Consider the following 16459-nt stretch of genomic DNA (forward strand, 5'->3'; position numbering starts at 1 on the left):
TGTCTTCATTGGCCCTTTGCATTTGAAACGAGTTGGGCCATAACATGTAGTTTGTCCCCAATGCGATAGTTATTCTTTTGTTCAGCAAATATGTATCAAGTGGCCCTGGCTGTTTGCTCAGTGGTTAGAGTGTCCACCTGCGAAATGAAGGGTCTCAGGTTCGATTCCAGTCAAGGGCACGTGCCTCGGTTGCAGCCTCAGTTCCCAGCCCTGGTCGGGGCGTCATTGTGGACACTGGCGGGAGTGCCCGGTGCCCTGGGATGTCATGAGCAGCACAGAGGAGCCAGACCTGAAGGATGAGAAGGAACTGGAAGGGAGGAGTATGTTCCCAGGAGAAGGCAGGGCCTGCCTGATGGCCTTGTCCAGAACCTGAAAGGTCAGCATTGAGAGCAGCCCTTTGAACCTGCTGTTTCCGCAGTGAGGTAAGCACTTCCGTCAGAGAGCCCGCAGACCCTTCCTTCGCCTGCTGCAGAGCTCAAACACTGCTTTCTTGTAGGACCTTCCCTGGCAACCCTGCTTAAAACTGCAGCCTCCATGCCATTCCCGGATACTCCCCGCTCCTCTCTTTGCTGTATTTTTCTCTATATCACGAATCGCCTTCAGACGTAACTTATGGTCTACTTGCTTATTACCTCCCTCTCAGTGGAATGCATGTGCAGTTTCATAGGGTGGCGCCTCTGTCTGCTTCTTGCGCTGCCGTATCTGCTCTGCCCGGCATAGAAAAGTCGCTCAATAAATATCTGTTGAATGACTAAATGAGGCAGGAGAGATTGTCCAGGGCCAGGCAGAAAGGGTCTTGTAAACCTTTTTAGCCGGTTGGCCTTCATCCTGAGGGCAAAGGCCATTGAAAGTCTTAAGACGAGGAGGGACACTGGTTCGCATCTCAGAACAATCACCCGTGCTGCTGTAAAGGCTTGGGCTGGAAAGCAACTTCAGATCCAACTGTGTTGTGCATTGGAACAGGGCACCATCTGCATGTTGTGGTGACAGGAGAAGGCAAGGCCCCAAGACTGCGGAGCCCCTGGGACCTCCCAGACTCCTCTATTCGCTCATTCTTCCTTCCCTCTCTGCTCGATTTGCTCAAGTGACTCTTCCTAACTCGGCAAACATGTTTTATGTTTGGAAAGAAACTGGAACCTTGCTGTAACTCTATTTGGTGCAACTATCCATGGAAGCTACAGAAGTATCAAAACCATCTCATTAAGAAAGGAGTCTTGGGAAGATGGGGATTTCAACTGTGTGGCTTTGGGCACGTTACTTCACCTCCTGGAGCCTCCAGTTCCTCGTCTGTGAAATGGGAATAAGAGTATCTGCCTCACAGGGTAGTTGTGAGGATTAAGTAAAGTGATTACAACCCTGGAACATAGTAATGTGCCTTTCTCCACTTCCCCATCACACCAGCTCCAGGTATGAATTAATGACCAGTCTCGGGTTATTCTGTGTACATAGGGTCCCCTGTGTCTTCCCTGGTAAAAATAGGTGTTACTATTAGTGTTCCAGCGATGAAAAGTCACTTTCTATAAATATTTGGGGATTTAGACTCACTCTGGTCGCACTGTATATCATTCCTATGAAAGGTGGGCTTTCTGCTTCTCTTCACAGGCAGCCCTGCGGACCTTCGAGGCAGCAGCTCAGAAGGCAGGAGAGCCTCAAAGTTGTATAAATAAAGGGCTGATATGTTCAAACAGAAAAGAATTTTGCACGCGCAAGCTGCTCATCGACATGACACCGTTCCTGAAGGTGATCTCACACTGAGAGGACGAGGGGGTTTATAGACACACACGCAGGCGTTCCGGTTAATACACTTCTGCATGGTACAAAACAGCTTCAGAAGTCCCTCGGAGTTCCTGCTTTATCAGAAGGGACAGAAAATAGGCAGTTTGTAGCAGATGAAGAAAGAACAAATTAGGACAGTAATCGCAGCCAGCCACCAGGGACAAATCAGTTGGGTATCTGGTTGGGATGGTGGGGGACAGGGAACAGAGAGGAGAAAGGATAACCTTGAACTTGAACCACCCCATAATAAAACAGGCAGATATAATTCACTTTATCTTAATAGCAGTTCAAATAATTGTTACCGTTTTACCACTGAAAGTTGGTAGAGCTGATATTCCTACTGTGGAGAAGACTAGTTCTTGAGTTAGCTATTTAGAAGTTAACTGCAAATCCTATTCCAGATGTCTCATCTTGTTTCCTATTCTCCCGAGCTCAGCTTCACACCTAGTTTAGGGTACTAAGTGCCTGTTGTAGAGATGTCATTTGTCCATCTTTGCAGTACTCCTTTCTGCCCAATTTAACACCGCACCTGCACATGGGAGGTAGCCATAAATGCCCCATAAATTGATCCCCCTTTTCATCCCATAGCCCTATGGCTTAGGGTCTTCTTCCTACCCATTCTTGCCCACCTCAGAGCTGAATGAACTAGAAATAAATGACCATGGAGTAAAAGAAAGTCGTCAGGAACAAAGCAAGGCTTGGGATGGAAGGGACTCAGATCCTTCATGCTACCCTCTCTAGAGAGGACAAAATCCCAGCCCTTGGATAAGAAGTGACTAGGAGAGACAGAAACCCAATACATGCTTTGTGGCTTTTAGCCAGTGCTGTAGACTGGCAGAGGCTTTGCAGACCATGAGGGTCACCTTCCTAACCTCCGCTAAGCCAGAGTTCTCGTGTTACATCTTCTCTGGTCCACTCCCTTCTCAGCTCTGCAAGGTGGGACTTTGAGTCAGAGTCCTGTATTTGCCCCAAATCTCTTCCCTGCATGGCTGGGCTCTGCGTTCCTGTTTCCTCTTAGATAGGCTCTTCCCTGTGGTGGCAAGATGACCACCGGCTTCTCTTTTCTAGATCATTCTAGAAACGAATCTCATTGACCCGACTTGGGTCACATGTCCATGCCCAAATGAATCAGCATGGCCAGGGGAATGGAATACATTGATGGGCCTAGCCTGGAACCGCAGGGACGAGGGGTGGGAAGGGGAGAAGTGTCTCAAAAAGGAAAACAGGATCTTTAAAATCTGAATGAGAGAGAATGATTCCAGGCAACAAAAGGTATTTGCTACAAGCATTCAAAATAATTGCCTTGATTTCGCATTTATTATATTAGTTTGGTAGGGCTACTATGACAAAGTGCCATAGACGGAGCGGCTTAAACAACAGGAATTTATTTTCTCACAATTCTGGAGGCTAGAAGTCCAAGATCAAGGTGTTAGCAGGTTTGATTTCTCCTGAGGCCTCTCATTGGCTTGTAGATAGCCTTCTTCTCCACGTATCTTCACACGATCTTCCCTTTGGGGTTGTCGGTGTCCTTATCTCATGGTGAATTAGGGCCCACTCTGATGATCTCATTTTACCACTTTAACAAGCCTGTCTCCAAATGCAGTGGCATTCTGAGGTGCTGAGGGTGGACTTTAACATGTGAATTTTGTAGGAACCTAGTTCAGCCCAAAACACTTATATTAATGAAACCGGCCTTTTTTTTTTTTCTTTGCGACAGTTTAGTTCTCCCCTTAGGGCTTGAAGAATTGTGGCTGGTACTTTCTGGGATGAGGTCACATCATCACTGTCACTGTTCATTCATTCAACCCATAGTGAGCATCTTCTGCCGAGTATGTGTCTGCGCTTGCTGGGCATTCGGGATACATCATCAGCAAACAAAACAGGCTGAGAGCCTTATCCTGCTCCAGGCAGTGTGTACAGTATGTTAAAAGGTGCTTATTGCTATGAAAGTGAGATAAGGAGATATCTATGGAGCATCTAGAAACCGCAGAATTCAGAGTGAGGAATTTTACAATAATTTTTTGTGTATTTAGTGTCCACAAGGCTTTTGTGTTGCACTTTTCGCTCAGCAATTTCGGTGTCATATTATTATTACACACTACATTATATACCATACGCCATATATGTATATACACTACACATATGATACACTATATTATAGAGAGAAAGGCACTGTCATTCTGAAGGCCCACTTTCCAGTCCACCCTCTCCACGATACAGAAGTTGTAACTCAGCCTGCTTCTGTAGGGGACTCATGGAGCACACACTAAGCTTTCTGACCCCCAGACCATCCTTGCCCACAAGACCACAACTAAGGGGGAGATCAAGAGAAACAAATGCTACCCAGTATAGTGTTGCAGAGGCAGGCTCAGGCTGCGATGGGAAAGACTCATTCCTTTCTTAGTTGTTAATGTGAATCCTCCTCAAGTTTAAGAACCTCCTTAAACACTGAAGGCAACACTATTAGCCCATTTTATAAGAAAATCTTATCAGGCTTAGATTTGGGAACACATGATTGATCCAGAATAATCTGGGTTCACATAAAAATTGAAGCATTTTTTTAAATCTATTTTTGAAAAAGAAATGGTAATTGATGAATAAATTATAACAGAGATTTCCCCCCCCCCCAAGAACTTTAATAAATTATCAGGGTTAGGGAGTGGGGGGGGGGGGGGGAATAGCAATAACACCAATTAATACTAGATATAGAATTGAATATGCTTATACTCAACATTGACTTCAAAGGATAAGTACGTTATACCCAGAAGATGTGAAGAATCAAGAAAAGCTCCACCTTACAGTCATCACACAGACAGGTATTGCTTGGTGCCCTCAAACTTGAGGTAGAGGAGGAACCTGCCTGAAATCAGGGACAAGACTTGGAGCAGCATTGCCCAACACCCACACCCCCTGTCTGGGGCCAGCCCTAGGTTTCACTTATGCAGGCAGGTGTGGGCACATCCCACCAGGCAGAGGGTGACTGCCCCCGCCACTGTGCTCATGTGGGGGAGGGACAGCATGGTCCAGTGAGTGGAGGTAACAGGGAAATAATGTTTGGCTTCCAACATTGCTCAGAGACGGAGCGGCCACTTAGGAAAGAAGTTTCGGTGCCTTAAGTCCTTTAAACGTGCTTCCTTGGCCACTGATGGGACAGCTGTAGAGGGATAACAAGCTAGTTTTGAAATGCAATGATTCCAGGACACGTGAACAATAATATTGCAAGGAAAAATTTTCAGGGCATGGGGCCTATTACATTTCCTAAAGAAAGAGGCCCAGTAGACTCTTATCTATCTTAAAGAATCAGACCGGGAGCGACCCTGAGTGACCTTGTAAGGTTTCTGGGACTCCACTTTCTCTTTAGGAAAATAAAGATAATAATACTGGGATCCCCATACCTGCCTCTCAACAGTGAGGCAAGAATTATATGAAATAGTAATTTTCAAAGAGTGTTCACATCTATAAAGGATTCAATTTACAGAGGAGAAAGGAACATTGATTGATCCCTGCTAAGAGCCAGGCCCCACACATACTGAATCTTATTTCATTTTCCCCACCTCCCTCTCGGTACATGTGCAGAACTCCACTGTGCAGATGAGGAAAGTGAGGATTGGTGAGATGAGATGATGGCTCACAAGGCTGACAGCAAAGGAAACTAGGACTCAAAGCCACAAAACCCACAAGACTGGATCCTGAGGAGTCTACCTAGTCTGTTCCTATGAAGAATTTAATTGCATCCCTTTGTTCTGGCTTCAGAACCTGGGAGAGGAGGGGGGATTCAATATATTTCAATCTTTTTAAATATATTTTTATTGATTTCAGAGAGGAAGGGAGAAGGAGAGAGACAGAAACGTCAATGATGAGAGAGACCCATCGATCAGCTGCCTCCTGCACGCCCCGACCGGGAATCGAACCATGACCTCCTGGTTCATAGGGTGATGTTCAACCACTGAGCCACACCAGCTGTGCAATATATTTTAATCTTATTCACAAGATACCTTATAATTTTTCATAAACCAGTTTTCTTTTTTAAAGAAAAAGTGTGGGTTCTTTTTAATACACAGTAAAAGTTGTACTATCTTGAAGTTGAAATTTTCAAATGAGATCCTGATTTTCTTCCATCATTAAGAAGGTATTGAAATTAGTCTTTCAGACGCATTGTTACATGGTGTTACACAGAATTTCCTAATGTATTTTCCTACTTAAGCCTTTTAAGAAATCTGTACAATATTTATCACCACTCCCATTTCACAGATGGAAAGCCTGGGTTCAACAACAGGTCGCACAGCTGGCTCACAGTCGACCGGAGCCCCATGTCTGCCTCCTGCACCCCATGCTCCTCCATCCCCCCCACAGTCCCTTACGAAAGGCTGCTAGGGGCCTAGACGTGCCATGCTCAGATGGGGTGCTGTGTGTGAGGGTAGACGGCAGGTGTAAGGTTCTCCAAGGACAGATGGGAACTTAAGGTCACCTGACCCACCCCTGTAATTTGAAGAAACTAAGGCTCAGAGGTTAAATAACTTGCATGATCTGTGAGGCAAGAAGTGCAGTGGGGGAGTCAGGCCTTCAGCCCAGGCAGTCGGACTCCCAGGCCGGCACCCCAACTGTCTCTCTGGTTTCAGTGCTGCAGCTTGTGCTTACAAAGTGTTTGTTTCTACCCCCACCCAGCCTGCCCCCTCCTCAGCCCTACAACACCACACTGCTGCCAGTGCTCCTTTTAAATTCAGCTTAGTCGTACCCCTGGTTTGCTTGAGATTCCTCACCATGTCCCCATTAGCCTTCCCATTAAATCCCAGCATCAAAGATGTATTTCTTTTATAAATAGAAAAATATAACAAATGCAAGTGTGTGTTTTTTAAACTCCAAACTGCACCACGTAAGATCTGACCCGTGTCTGAGTCCCACTGTCCATGCACCACAGACACATCAAACCACCCCCAAACCAGCCCGCGGCTTCCTCTGCGGGAACTGCCCTGCCTGCCCTTCTCTGCAGGACTGAGCGCCAGCTCCACTGGTGGCAAACCTTCCCCGGCCCAATTTAGCTTCGCCTCTTGAGGTCCTGCAGAAATCTGTCAGGATCTGTCACAACACTGACCACACTGCAGTGCAACGGTTGAGATTTCTTGTCATTTTTCTGTAAGTCAGTGAGCTGCTTACAAATAGGTCTTTCAGCTTGCTACCCCCAGTGCCTAGCACAGTGCCTGGCACACAACAGACACTCAGTTAACGTTCCTGAGCTGAATGAGCAGATGAAGAGCAAATGACTTGGCCAGAAGAACAGAGCTGGCATTTGAGTTTCCTGACCGAGAATCAAACCGGCGACCTTTGGGTGCATGGGACAACACTCAACCAACTGAGCCACACCGGCCAGGGCAACACTATTTCTTTTTCTAACAGGGACTCTCCAAAATATTATTCCCAAGTCCCTGACTCTCTTCCTCCATCTTCCCATCTGTGAAATGAGGAGGAGATTTCTTTTTTTTTTTTTTTTTTAACTTTTTAAAATATATTTTTTTATTGATTTCAGAGAGGAAGGAAGAGGAAAAGAGAGAGAAACATCAATGATGAGAGAGAATCACTGATTGGTCACCTCCCACATGCCCACCACTGGGGACCGAGCCCACAACCCAGGCTTGTGCCCCTGACTGGAATCGAACCTGGGACTCTTCAGTCCACAGGCAAACGCTCTATCCACTGAACCAAATCAGTTAGGGCAACAGTGGTAACTTTTAATGCTTGAGATTATGAGTAGCTTTTATTTATTTATGCCATTCTGTATTTTATTAAAAATTATCATTATGCATTACTTTTTTTTTTTTTTCGCTAAAAGTATTACAAAGTGTATTACATAAGTGTCCTTTTTTCCCCCCCGCCCTTGACAGACCCCTGCCCTCCCTTACCCCCCAGTGTCTTATGTCCATTAGTTATGGTTATATGGATGCATACCAGTCCTTCGGTTGATCTCTTAATCCCCTCCCTCCTCCCCCCCAACCCTCCCTGGCCTTCCCACTGCAGTTTGACAATCAGTTTGAGGCAGCTCTGCCTCTGTATCTATTATTGTTCAAAAGTTTGTAATGGTCTTTATTATCCATGAATGAGTGAGATCATGTGGTATTTTTCCTTCATTGACTGGCTTATTTCACTTAGCATAATGCTCTCCAGTTCCATCCATGCTGTTGCAAATGGTAAGAATTCCTTCTTTTTTACAGCAGCATAGTATTCCATCATGTAGATGTACCACAGCTTTCTAATCCATTCATCTACTGATGGGCACTTAGGCTGTTTCCAGATCTTAGCTATGGTGAATTGTGCTGCTATGAACATCGGGGTGCATATATCCTTTCTGATTGGTGTTTCTGGTTTCTTGGGATATATTCCTAGAAGTGGGATCACAGGGTCAAATGGGAGTTCCATTTCCAATTTTTTGAGGAACCTCCATACTGCCTTCCATAGTGGCTGCACCAGTCTGCATTCCCACCAGCAGTGCACAAGTGTTCCTTTTTCTCCACATCCTCTCCAGCACTTGTCGTTTGTTGATTTGTTGATGATAGCCATCCTGACAGGTGTGAGATGGTACCTCATTGTTGTTTTGATTTGCATCTCTCGGATGATTAGTGACTTTGAGCATGTTTTCATATGTCTCTTGGCTTTCTGAATGTCCTCTTTTGAAAGGTGTCTATTTAGATCCTTGGCCCATTTTTTGATTGGATTGTTTATCTTCTTTTTGTTAAGTTGTATGAGTTCCCTATAAATTTTGGAGATTAAGCCCCTATCAGATATGACGTTGGCAAATATGTTTTCCCACGAGGTGGGTTTTCTTGTTGTTTTGTTGATGGTTTCTTTTGCTGTGCAGAAGCTTTTTATTTTGATGTAGTCCCATTTGTTCAGTTTCTCTTTAGTTTCAACTGCCCTAGGAGCTGTATCAGTGAAGAAATTGTTTTGGCATATGTCTGAGATTTTGCTGCCTTTGGATTCTTCTAGAATTTTTATGGTTTCCTGTTGTACATTTAAGTCCTTTATCCATTTTGAGTTTATTCTTGTGTATGGTGTAAGTTGGTGGTCTAGTTTCATTTTCTTGCATGTATCTGTCCAATTTTCCCAACACCATTTATTGAAGAGACTATCTTGGCTCCATTGTATGTTCTTGCCTCCTTTGTCAAAAATTAATTGAGCATATTGGTTCGGGCTAATTTCTGGACTCTCTATTCTAGAGAATATTTCTTGCCCCAGAAGGCTTGTAGCTGCATATTGTTAAGATTCAAGGTTCCTGTTAGATTAGAAGGATTTATAAACAGAAATTTTTTTAAAATGTAGCTTCTTTCTACTCTTCGACCTTAGCACTTTAGTATGACTGAGGCAGGTTTTTCCTGCAATAATTTTTGTTAAACCTTTCCATGTATCCAGGGGTGAATTTTTTACTGCATTGGGCCAAGTCTGCTTTGTCTCCACACGCAGACGTGCAAAAGAAAGAAAATGACGTTACTGCTCCGGCTTTTTGATGTTTGACTAGTTCATCAGCTACAAACACTGAGTTACCAAGTGAGAAACACGACGGGTAAAAAGCCCTCCCGTGAGGAGAGAATGTCAAACAAATGAGCAGAAAATGAATTGTCTCTTCCCAAAGCAGCGTGGGTATTTGATAATGAACTGAAAAACCGATTGTCCCTAAAGGGGCTTCCAGGAGAGACTTCCAGGGCCCTCCACACCAGATTCCTTCCCTGCAGCTGAAGTGAAGCTGTGGACTAATCAGAGATCCAGGGGACGAAGGCCAAGGGCTGGTTCATCAGACACACGGGGCTTCCCTGGGGTCACCGGCTCTACCTGCCACACCTATCTCTTCGGCCACTAAAGAGCCGCCCCTCCAACACTTCAGAGAAGATTCGTGATTCTCAACCCTGGCTGCGTATTAGAATCAGCCAAGAAGCCTTAAAAATGCCGGAGCTCCAGGAAGTCTGATTTTAATGTCTGAGGTTAGGTCCTGGGAATCGTCCGTTCTAAAGCTCCGTGAAGAATTCTAATATGCAGCCAGGATTGAGAGCCACAGTCATGGAGGTCTGGACAGTAGGATTGCAAGCAGCTTGTGAGACTCAGAGAAAGAAGGAAGAGGGAATTAAATGTGATAAGAAACCCAATCCGTGATAATCCTGGACACGCCACGAAAGGCCAATCTCACCCTTTTGCTCCCTCCCTGACTTTAAACCCTCAGTGCCTCCCATTTGTTCCCAAGATAAAAACCAAAGTCCTATGCTACCATCAAGGCCTAGGAGGTCTGACTCCTCCCCACCCTTCCCACTTCTCTCAGTCTCTGCTCTCATCACACTGGTCCTCCCCCAAGTCCTTGGAGGCACCTCGCTTCCTTCCACCAGCTGGCCTTAGCCTATGACATTCTTCTCCCTGCCACCCCTCACCCCACCTCCACCCCCGTTTACACCTGTGAACGCCAGGCACTGAGCCCTGCACAGGTGGAGGGGATGAGCCTCCCACAGAGGATAACGAAGAACCTAAATTGCTCAGCGCTGTGGCTAAGCCACCCAGCTTTCCAGGGCCGTTCACACTGGTAGCAGACTTCCTGGCCACTTAAGTTAAAATAAGATAACATAAAAAGAGACGAAACAACTAAGAACATTGGATTCCTTTTTACCAAAAGGCATGGACTGCTGGAGTACTGGCACTTCGTTTGGTCTTACGTGCTTTTGTTGTGTGTTAACCGAATAGGAAAGTGAAGATGAACTGGACTATCACGAAGAAGCAGGAGGACCCCTCAGAGAAGATCATCAAGACACCCAAGGTAGAGACACAGCTGGGCTGGGCTTTAGAATCTTACCACAGTAACTGCCGGATGAAGTTCGCCCGCTCAAAGACGCTAATGGGGAGTGACCACCCTTCCATTTCCTCCCAGGTCATGGGTTGAAGTCAGAATGCAGACCAAAGTGCTCAGTCTGACTCTGATGGGTTCTTAGTGCATCACAAGCCAACTAATTGATAATAACATGCTTTTACTTACTGAGCGATTTCCTTCCTGCCAGTAGCTGCTGATGGATGGAAGAGAGCGGAGATGGCGGGGGGGGGGGGGATCATTACAAAAAGGCCCCTCAGGCACCTCCCTCTGTGTTTCCTGCTTTCACAGGGCCTTGGACATGCAGGTGAGGGAGCTGCGGTTCCCTACCTGGAGGGGTAATATCCCGTCATCGACGGGGAACAGCACCTTTAGAGACCCAGAGCTGCTTGAGGGTGGCCTCCTCCAAAAACGATGCTCCGTTTCATAATGATGATGAGTCTAGGAAATACTGGGCCCAGAACTGGGCTTTTTGGCAGAGTTCATAGTCGCAGTCCCTGAGCGAGACACTAAGCTCTCCCCTGGGCGTACCTGGGCGTGCTGCTGGGGGACGCTGCGTAGGGTAGGCTCAGGTAGCAGAGCTGTTCTCTCTCCTCCTCGCTTCTTGCAGGAGTGAAAGCACGTGTGAGAGACTCAAGTTCTCAAGGAGCGAATGCAGGGTGGGCACGCCTGGGTTCTGCTTGTAGTTTGCTGTACAAAGGCATCCAGCAGAGAGAGCAGGTGCGAGCTGAAATCCTGTGCTGCCCACTAAGCTATGCACCAGGCCTGCGTGCGCCCACTCAGAAGGGCTCCTTTGCCCACGTGACCCTGGTACTGGGGCGCCTTTTCCCTAATTCACATCAGATGCTCTGTTTAGGCTACAGCAGAGCTCTGGCAGCTGAGTGGAGAGCACAGGCTCTGGAGTAGGACTACCTCCACCTCAGCCTCTCTGCCTCAGTGCCCGCAACTGAGGCTGAAACCACAAGGTTGCCTGAGGACTAAATGAAGTAATTCGTGTACGTAGTCCTTTAGTGCCTCTCCCTGGGGCACCTGGACCCCGTGGGTGAGAGAGACCAGAGGAGCTTACTGGAGATGAATGTGCGGTCATGGATTTGGGATTTCACCCTGAACCTGATCTTTTCCTGTGTACATCTTTTGCTATCACTTTCACTTGGCATTCTAGACAAAAGTCATTTTCATGCTCATTTAAAAAGGCTTCACTGCTCTGGATATGAAACAATGCAATATTATGGTAGCCCAACCCCTGGGTTCGGTCGAGCTTTTAAGCAAGGTTCCTGCTAACACACGTATCCTGCCGCCTCCATTTTCACAACCGAGTGACAACAGCCAGGGAAACTCGCTCCAGTCCTCACATCTTCCGTATCATAAATCCATGTGCGGAATGTGAACACTGACGAGGCTCCCACGTCCCCGCCAAGGACAATAGAGGGTAAACAGGGCAGAACATGGCCAAATCTAAGCAACAACCAAGTCAGTCAAACACATTACCTGCCTCATGGCAGCGGGGCAGGCTGCAGCTGAGCTCCATAAAGGTCATTCACACAGTCCTTAATGCAGCGAAATGTCACTGCAGAACATTAAAGAAGGCATTTGCCTGTCAGGAACGATAAATGCTAATGTTTAAAAAGAATTTCCAATCTTTTAAAAATAGTGGGTGTGGAAGGGCTGGAGGGTACTGTTTAGGCAGCATTACAGTGGTCAGCAGCACTGATGATGGAGCCTGGTTCCCTGGGTTCAGATCCTAGCTCCACCACTTACTGTGTGGCTTTGAGTAAGTTACTGAACTTCTCTGGGCTTTTTTCCCCCCATCATCTGTAAAATGGGGACACTAACAGTACTTATCTCATGGGGTGGTTGTGACATAAAGGAGTTAATGTGTCATCCTATATAATAAAAGGCTAATATGCAAATCAACCAACCAGTGGAACGACCGGTTGCTATGACACACACTGACCACCAGGGGGCAGATGCTCAACACAGGAGCTGTCCCCTGGTGGACAGTGCACTCCCACAGCGGGAAGCGCCACTCACCCAGCAGCCGGGCTCATGGCTGACGAGCACAGTGGCAGTGGCAGGAGCCTCTCCTGCCTCTGTGGCAGTGCTAAGGATGTCCGACTGATGGCTTAGGCCCGCTCCCCATGCCATCAGTCATCAGTTGGACATCCCCCAAGGACTCCCAGGCTGCGAGAGGGCGCAGGCCAGGCTGAGGGACCCTCCCCCGCCCCCCCCCCCCCAGAGTGTACGAATTTCATGCACTGGGCCTCTAGTGTGCTTATAAGAATGCCTGATGCAGAATAAGGATTCACTAAAGATCAGCTATCAATCTATTTCTTTAAGACTTTAATTTCAGTAGCCACGAATTGCACTTTGTCAGGAGGGACTAGCTCTAAGTTGGTAACATGATTTTTTTAAAATATATTTTTATTGATTTCAGAGAGGGAGAGGGGAGAGTTAGAAACATCAATGATGAGAGAGAATCATTGATCAGCTGCCTGCTACACACCCCCTACTGGGGATTGGGCCCGCAACCCAGGCATGTGCCCTTGACCTGAATCGAACCTGGGACTCTTCAGTCCGCAGGCCGACGCTCTAGCCACTGAGCCAAACCAGCCAGGACCATGATGATTTCTTTACTTTCCAAATCCGTCTCAGTGGGGTGGGGATTGCTGAGTCTGGGGGGACTGATTGACTCCTCTCTGTAAGTCCTTTTTTGCTTAAATCCAGGTGTGGGTAGCAGACCCAATCTGAGAAAGCAGCCTTACCAGCCTCTGCATTCTGTGAAAGGTTATGTACTAGTTTATCTGATTTTAGCCTCTCTGTAACCTTATGAGATAAAGTACATGATCCTGTTTCACAGATAAGGAAAATGAGGCTCAGAGAGGTTAGGCAACCTGCCCAAGGTAACAGCCAGTAAACAGAGGAGCTGAGGTATGAACCCGGGTTCCTATGATTTCAAGCCATCGGCTTTTTAAAAGAGCTGTAACTACATCGTGTGTTTCTGATTAAGAAATAGGTACAAAGTCAGAAACGTCACAAAATTATGGCAGCAGTTTTTTTAAGCCAGCATGAATCTGGGAGATTATTTAAAATCTCTAGAAATCGTTTTATATTACAGATAAATGAAGTTGAGGTCTAGAAGTCAAGACAATTATGCAAATTGCCGCTAATTATTAAAACCAAGGCAATCCAAGTCTCTACTCAGTGTTTGTGGGTGTTTAGTTCAATTTAGTTTCGTTTGCTCAGGGGCAGTCCTGCCCCCAGGAGTAAACAGCTCCAGAAGACACAAGTGTACTGACTGCCCAACCTGTGCAAAGAAGTGAGGGTTAGCCAGTGTTGCAAAGGTTTCTCTTAAAGCGGTGGAGAAAACAGAGAGACCAGAAGTGTGTGCTCAGAGGCAGTGCCCCTGCCCCTAGAATCTGCAGCCTGGATGGTGAGACCACTGCAGTGTCACCTCATGATGTTGGTCAGGGCTCCTCGCTCCCTGGACGGCACCGTGCAAGGCCTGTGCAGTCACTGGACACTGCCAAGCTCTGCTATCTGGAGCCCCGGTACTGGGTTCAAAGAACTGGCTAGTCCTCAGCAACCCAGCTCTGTTACTGCTTTATTTTTCCTTCTAGAAAGTTCTCCTCCAGAGCAGGAAGTGGTGCCTCCTTAAGAATGTTTCTGGCCCTGGCTGATTTGGCTCAGTGGATAGAGTGTCTGCCTGCAGACTGAAGGGCCCCAGGTTCAATTCTGGTCAAGGGCACATGCCCAGGTTACGGGCTCAATCCCCAGTAGGGGGCATCAGTGATTCTCTCTCATCATTGATGTTTCTATCTCTCTCTCCCTTCCTCTCTGAAATCAATGAAAATATATTTTTAAAAAAATAGAATGTCTCTGGCTCGCTCCATCAGTCCAGGATGAGAACCCCAGGACACAGCTATTGCCCTTGACCCTGAAAATTCTCTTCACCTTCCAGGAAGTAAAGCTCACTTCTATTTTGACACCAAATTATTCAAAACCAAACAAGGACAATGTAAAAAAGGAAATTTATAGACCAATCTCACTTATGATCAAAGATGTAAAACTCCTATAAAATACTAGCCAATGAAATCTTTAGATCTATCTAGATAGATAGATAAAAATAGATAAACATATAGATATATAGATATAATGACTGAATTCATTTATCCCAGGAATTCAGAAAAGATGATCTGACATTTGAAAACATGTTTATGTAATTCACATCAAGAGGTAAAAAAAATTATTTACCAAAAACTTGCAGTAAACATCACACTTCAGTGGTAGAACTTTAGAAGTATTCTCTTTAGAAACAGGAGTAGGATAAGGATGCCCTCACTCATTGTTTCTATTTCAACACTGTACCAGCACAGTAGGGAAAGGGAAAGGAAAAGGATGAAAAAAAGGAAATAACACTGTCATTATTCCCAATAGTATTACTTACATGGAAAATTCGAGGGCCTCTACAGAGATAAGCTATTAAAAGACAAACCATTAAAAGACCCCAAAATTCAGCAAGATTACTAAATGTAGATCAATAAATAAAAATCATTGGTGGGAAAAGGTTGTTTTAAAACATAAAGCATGATTTATAATGCAATTTTGAAATAATTGTTATGGAAAACCCCAAACATACACCAAGGTGAATAGAACAGTACAATGAATCCCATGTCCCCATCTCCTGGCCAATATTGTTCACCTACATCTCCAACCCATTCCTCCTTTCCATGTTATTTCTAAGCAAATTCCAGGCTCATATCCTTTTACCATATACTTGAGTATGTATCTCTAAAAGATAAGAAAAGACTCTTTTGACATAACCATAGCAATATCACTATTGCATCTAAGAATTAGAATTATTGCCCTAACCGGTTTGGCTCAGTGGATAGAGCATCAGCATGCGGACTCAAGGGTCCCAGGTTCAATTTCGGTCAAGGACATGTACCTGGGTTGCGGGCACATCCCTACTGGGGAGTGTGCAGGAGGCAGCTGATCGATGTTTCTCTCTCATCGATGTTTCTAACTCTCTATCCCTCTCCCTTCCTCTCCGTAAAAAATCAATAAAATATATTTTTTTAAAAAGAATTATTCTTTAATGTACTTGAATATTCAATCAGTTTTTTCAATGTTCTAATTGTTTCACAGTTGTTTTAGAATTCATTGCAATGGGTTATATGACCTTTAAGTCTTATTTAATTGATAGGTTCCCCTCCATTCCTGCCTCCCTTTTAGTTTATTTTTAGGAAATTGAGTCACTTGTTCTGTAGAGTTTCCCTCAATTTAGATGTTGCTGGTTGCATCCTCATGGTGTAGTTTCACAGGTTCCTCTGTCTTCTGTATTTCCTTTAAGTTAGTACTTAGATCTAGATTCTAGAGACTTGATCACAGACAGGTTTGGTGTTTCCTTTTGGCAAGTCCACTTCATGGAGGGCATTGTGTTCTTCCATCGGGAGACTTAATATTTGCTTGTCTCTTCATGATGCCAACCATTACTTACCCTTTCATCCATGAGAGGTTGCAGAATAGTGATGGTGAAATTCTATCATTCTTTCTTCACTTATTATTTGGGAAACTCTTACAGAAAGAAACTTCCCTCTTCTACCATTTAGTTATCCAGTGGTACAGTTTATGTAGGAAGGCAGGAAAAATGTAATTTTTAAATAAATGCTATATATGTGTATGTGTGTGTGTGTATATATATATATATATATATATATATCTTAGCAATAAATCTAAAAAAGGACATGTCAGTTTCATGAAGAAACAATAAAATTGTATTAAATTAAATAAAAATAGACCTGAATACATACAATTTTCTATATAATGCTATATATAATGTTCATATTAGTA

General features: G+C 45.1%; 1 protein-coding gene across 6 annotated transcripts in view; it reads left to right on the plus strand.

Moving 5' to 3' along the window:
- Positions 1 to 16459, plus strand: part of KIAA2012 (KIAA2012 ortholog) — a 115001-nt gene that overhangs the window by 56584 nt on the left and 41958 nt on the right. For all 6 annotated transcript variants that reach the window (XM_070421871.1, XM_070421869.1, XM_070421867.1 and 3 more), the window contains exons 9-10: positions 1603 to 1740; positions 10489 to 10561. In XM_070421871.1, coding sequence (XP_070277972.1) covers positions 1603 to 1740; positions 10489 to 10561 — 211 coding nt within the window. The remainder of the gene's footprint in view (positions 1 to 1602; positions 1741 to 10488; positions 10562 to 16459) is intronic.

Source organism: Myotis yumanensis, unplaced genomic scaffold, assembly GCF_028538775.1.
Source record: "Myotis yumanensis isolate MYYU_CA2020_CCGP unplaced genomic scaffold, mMyoYum1.0.hap1 SCAF_8, whole genome shotgun sequence".
NCBI lineage: Eukaryota > Metazoa > Chordata > Mammalia > Chiroptera > Vespertilionidae > Myotis > Myotis yumanensis.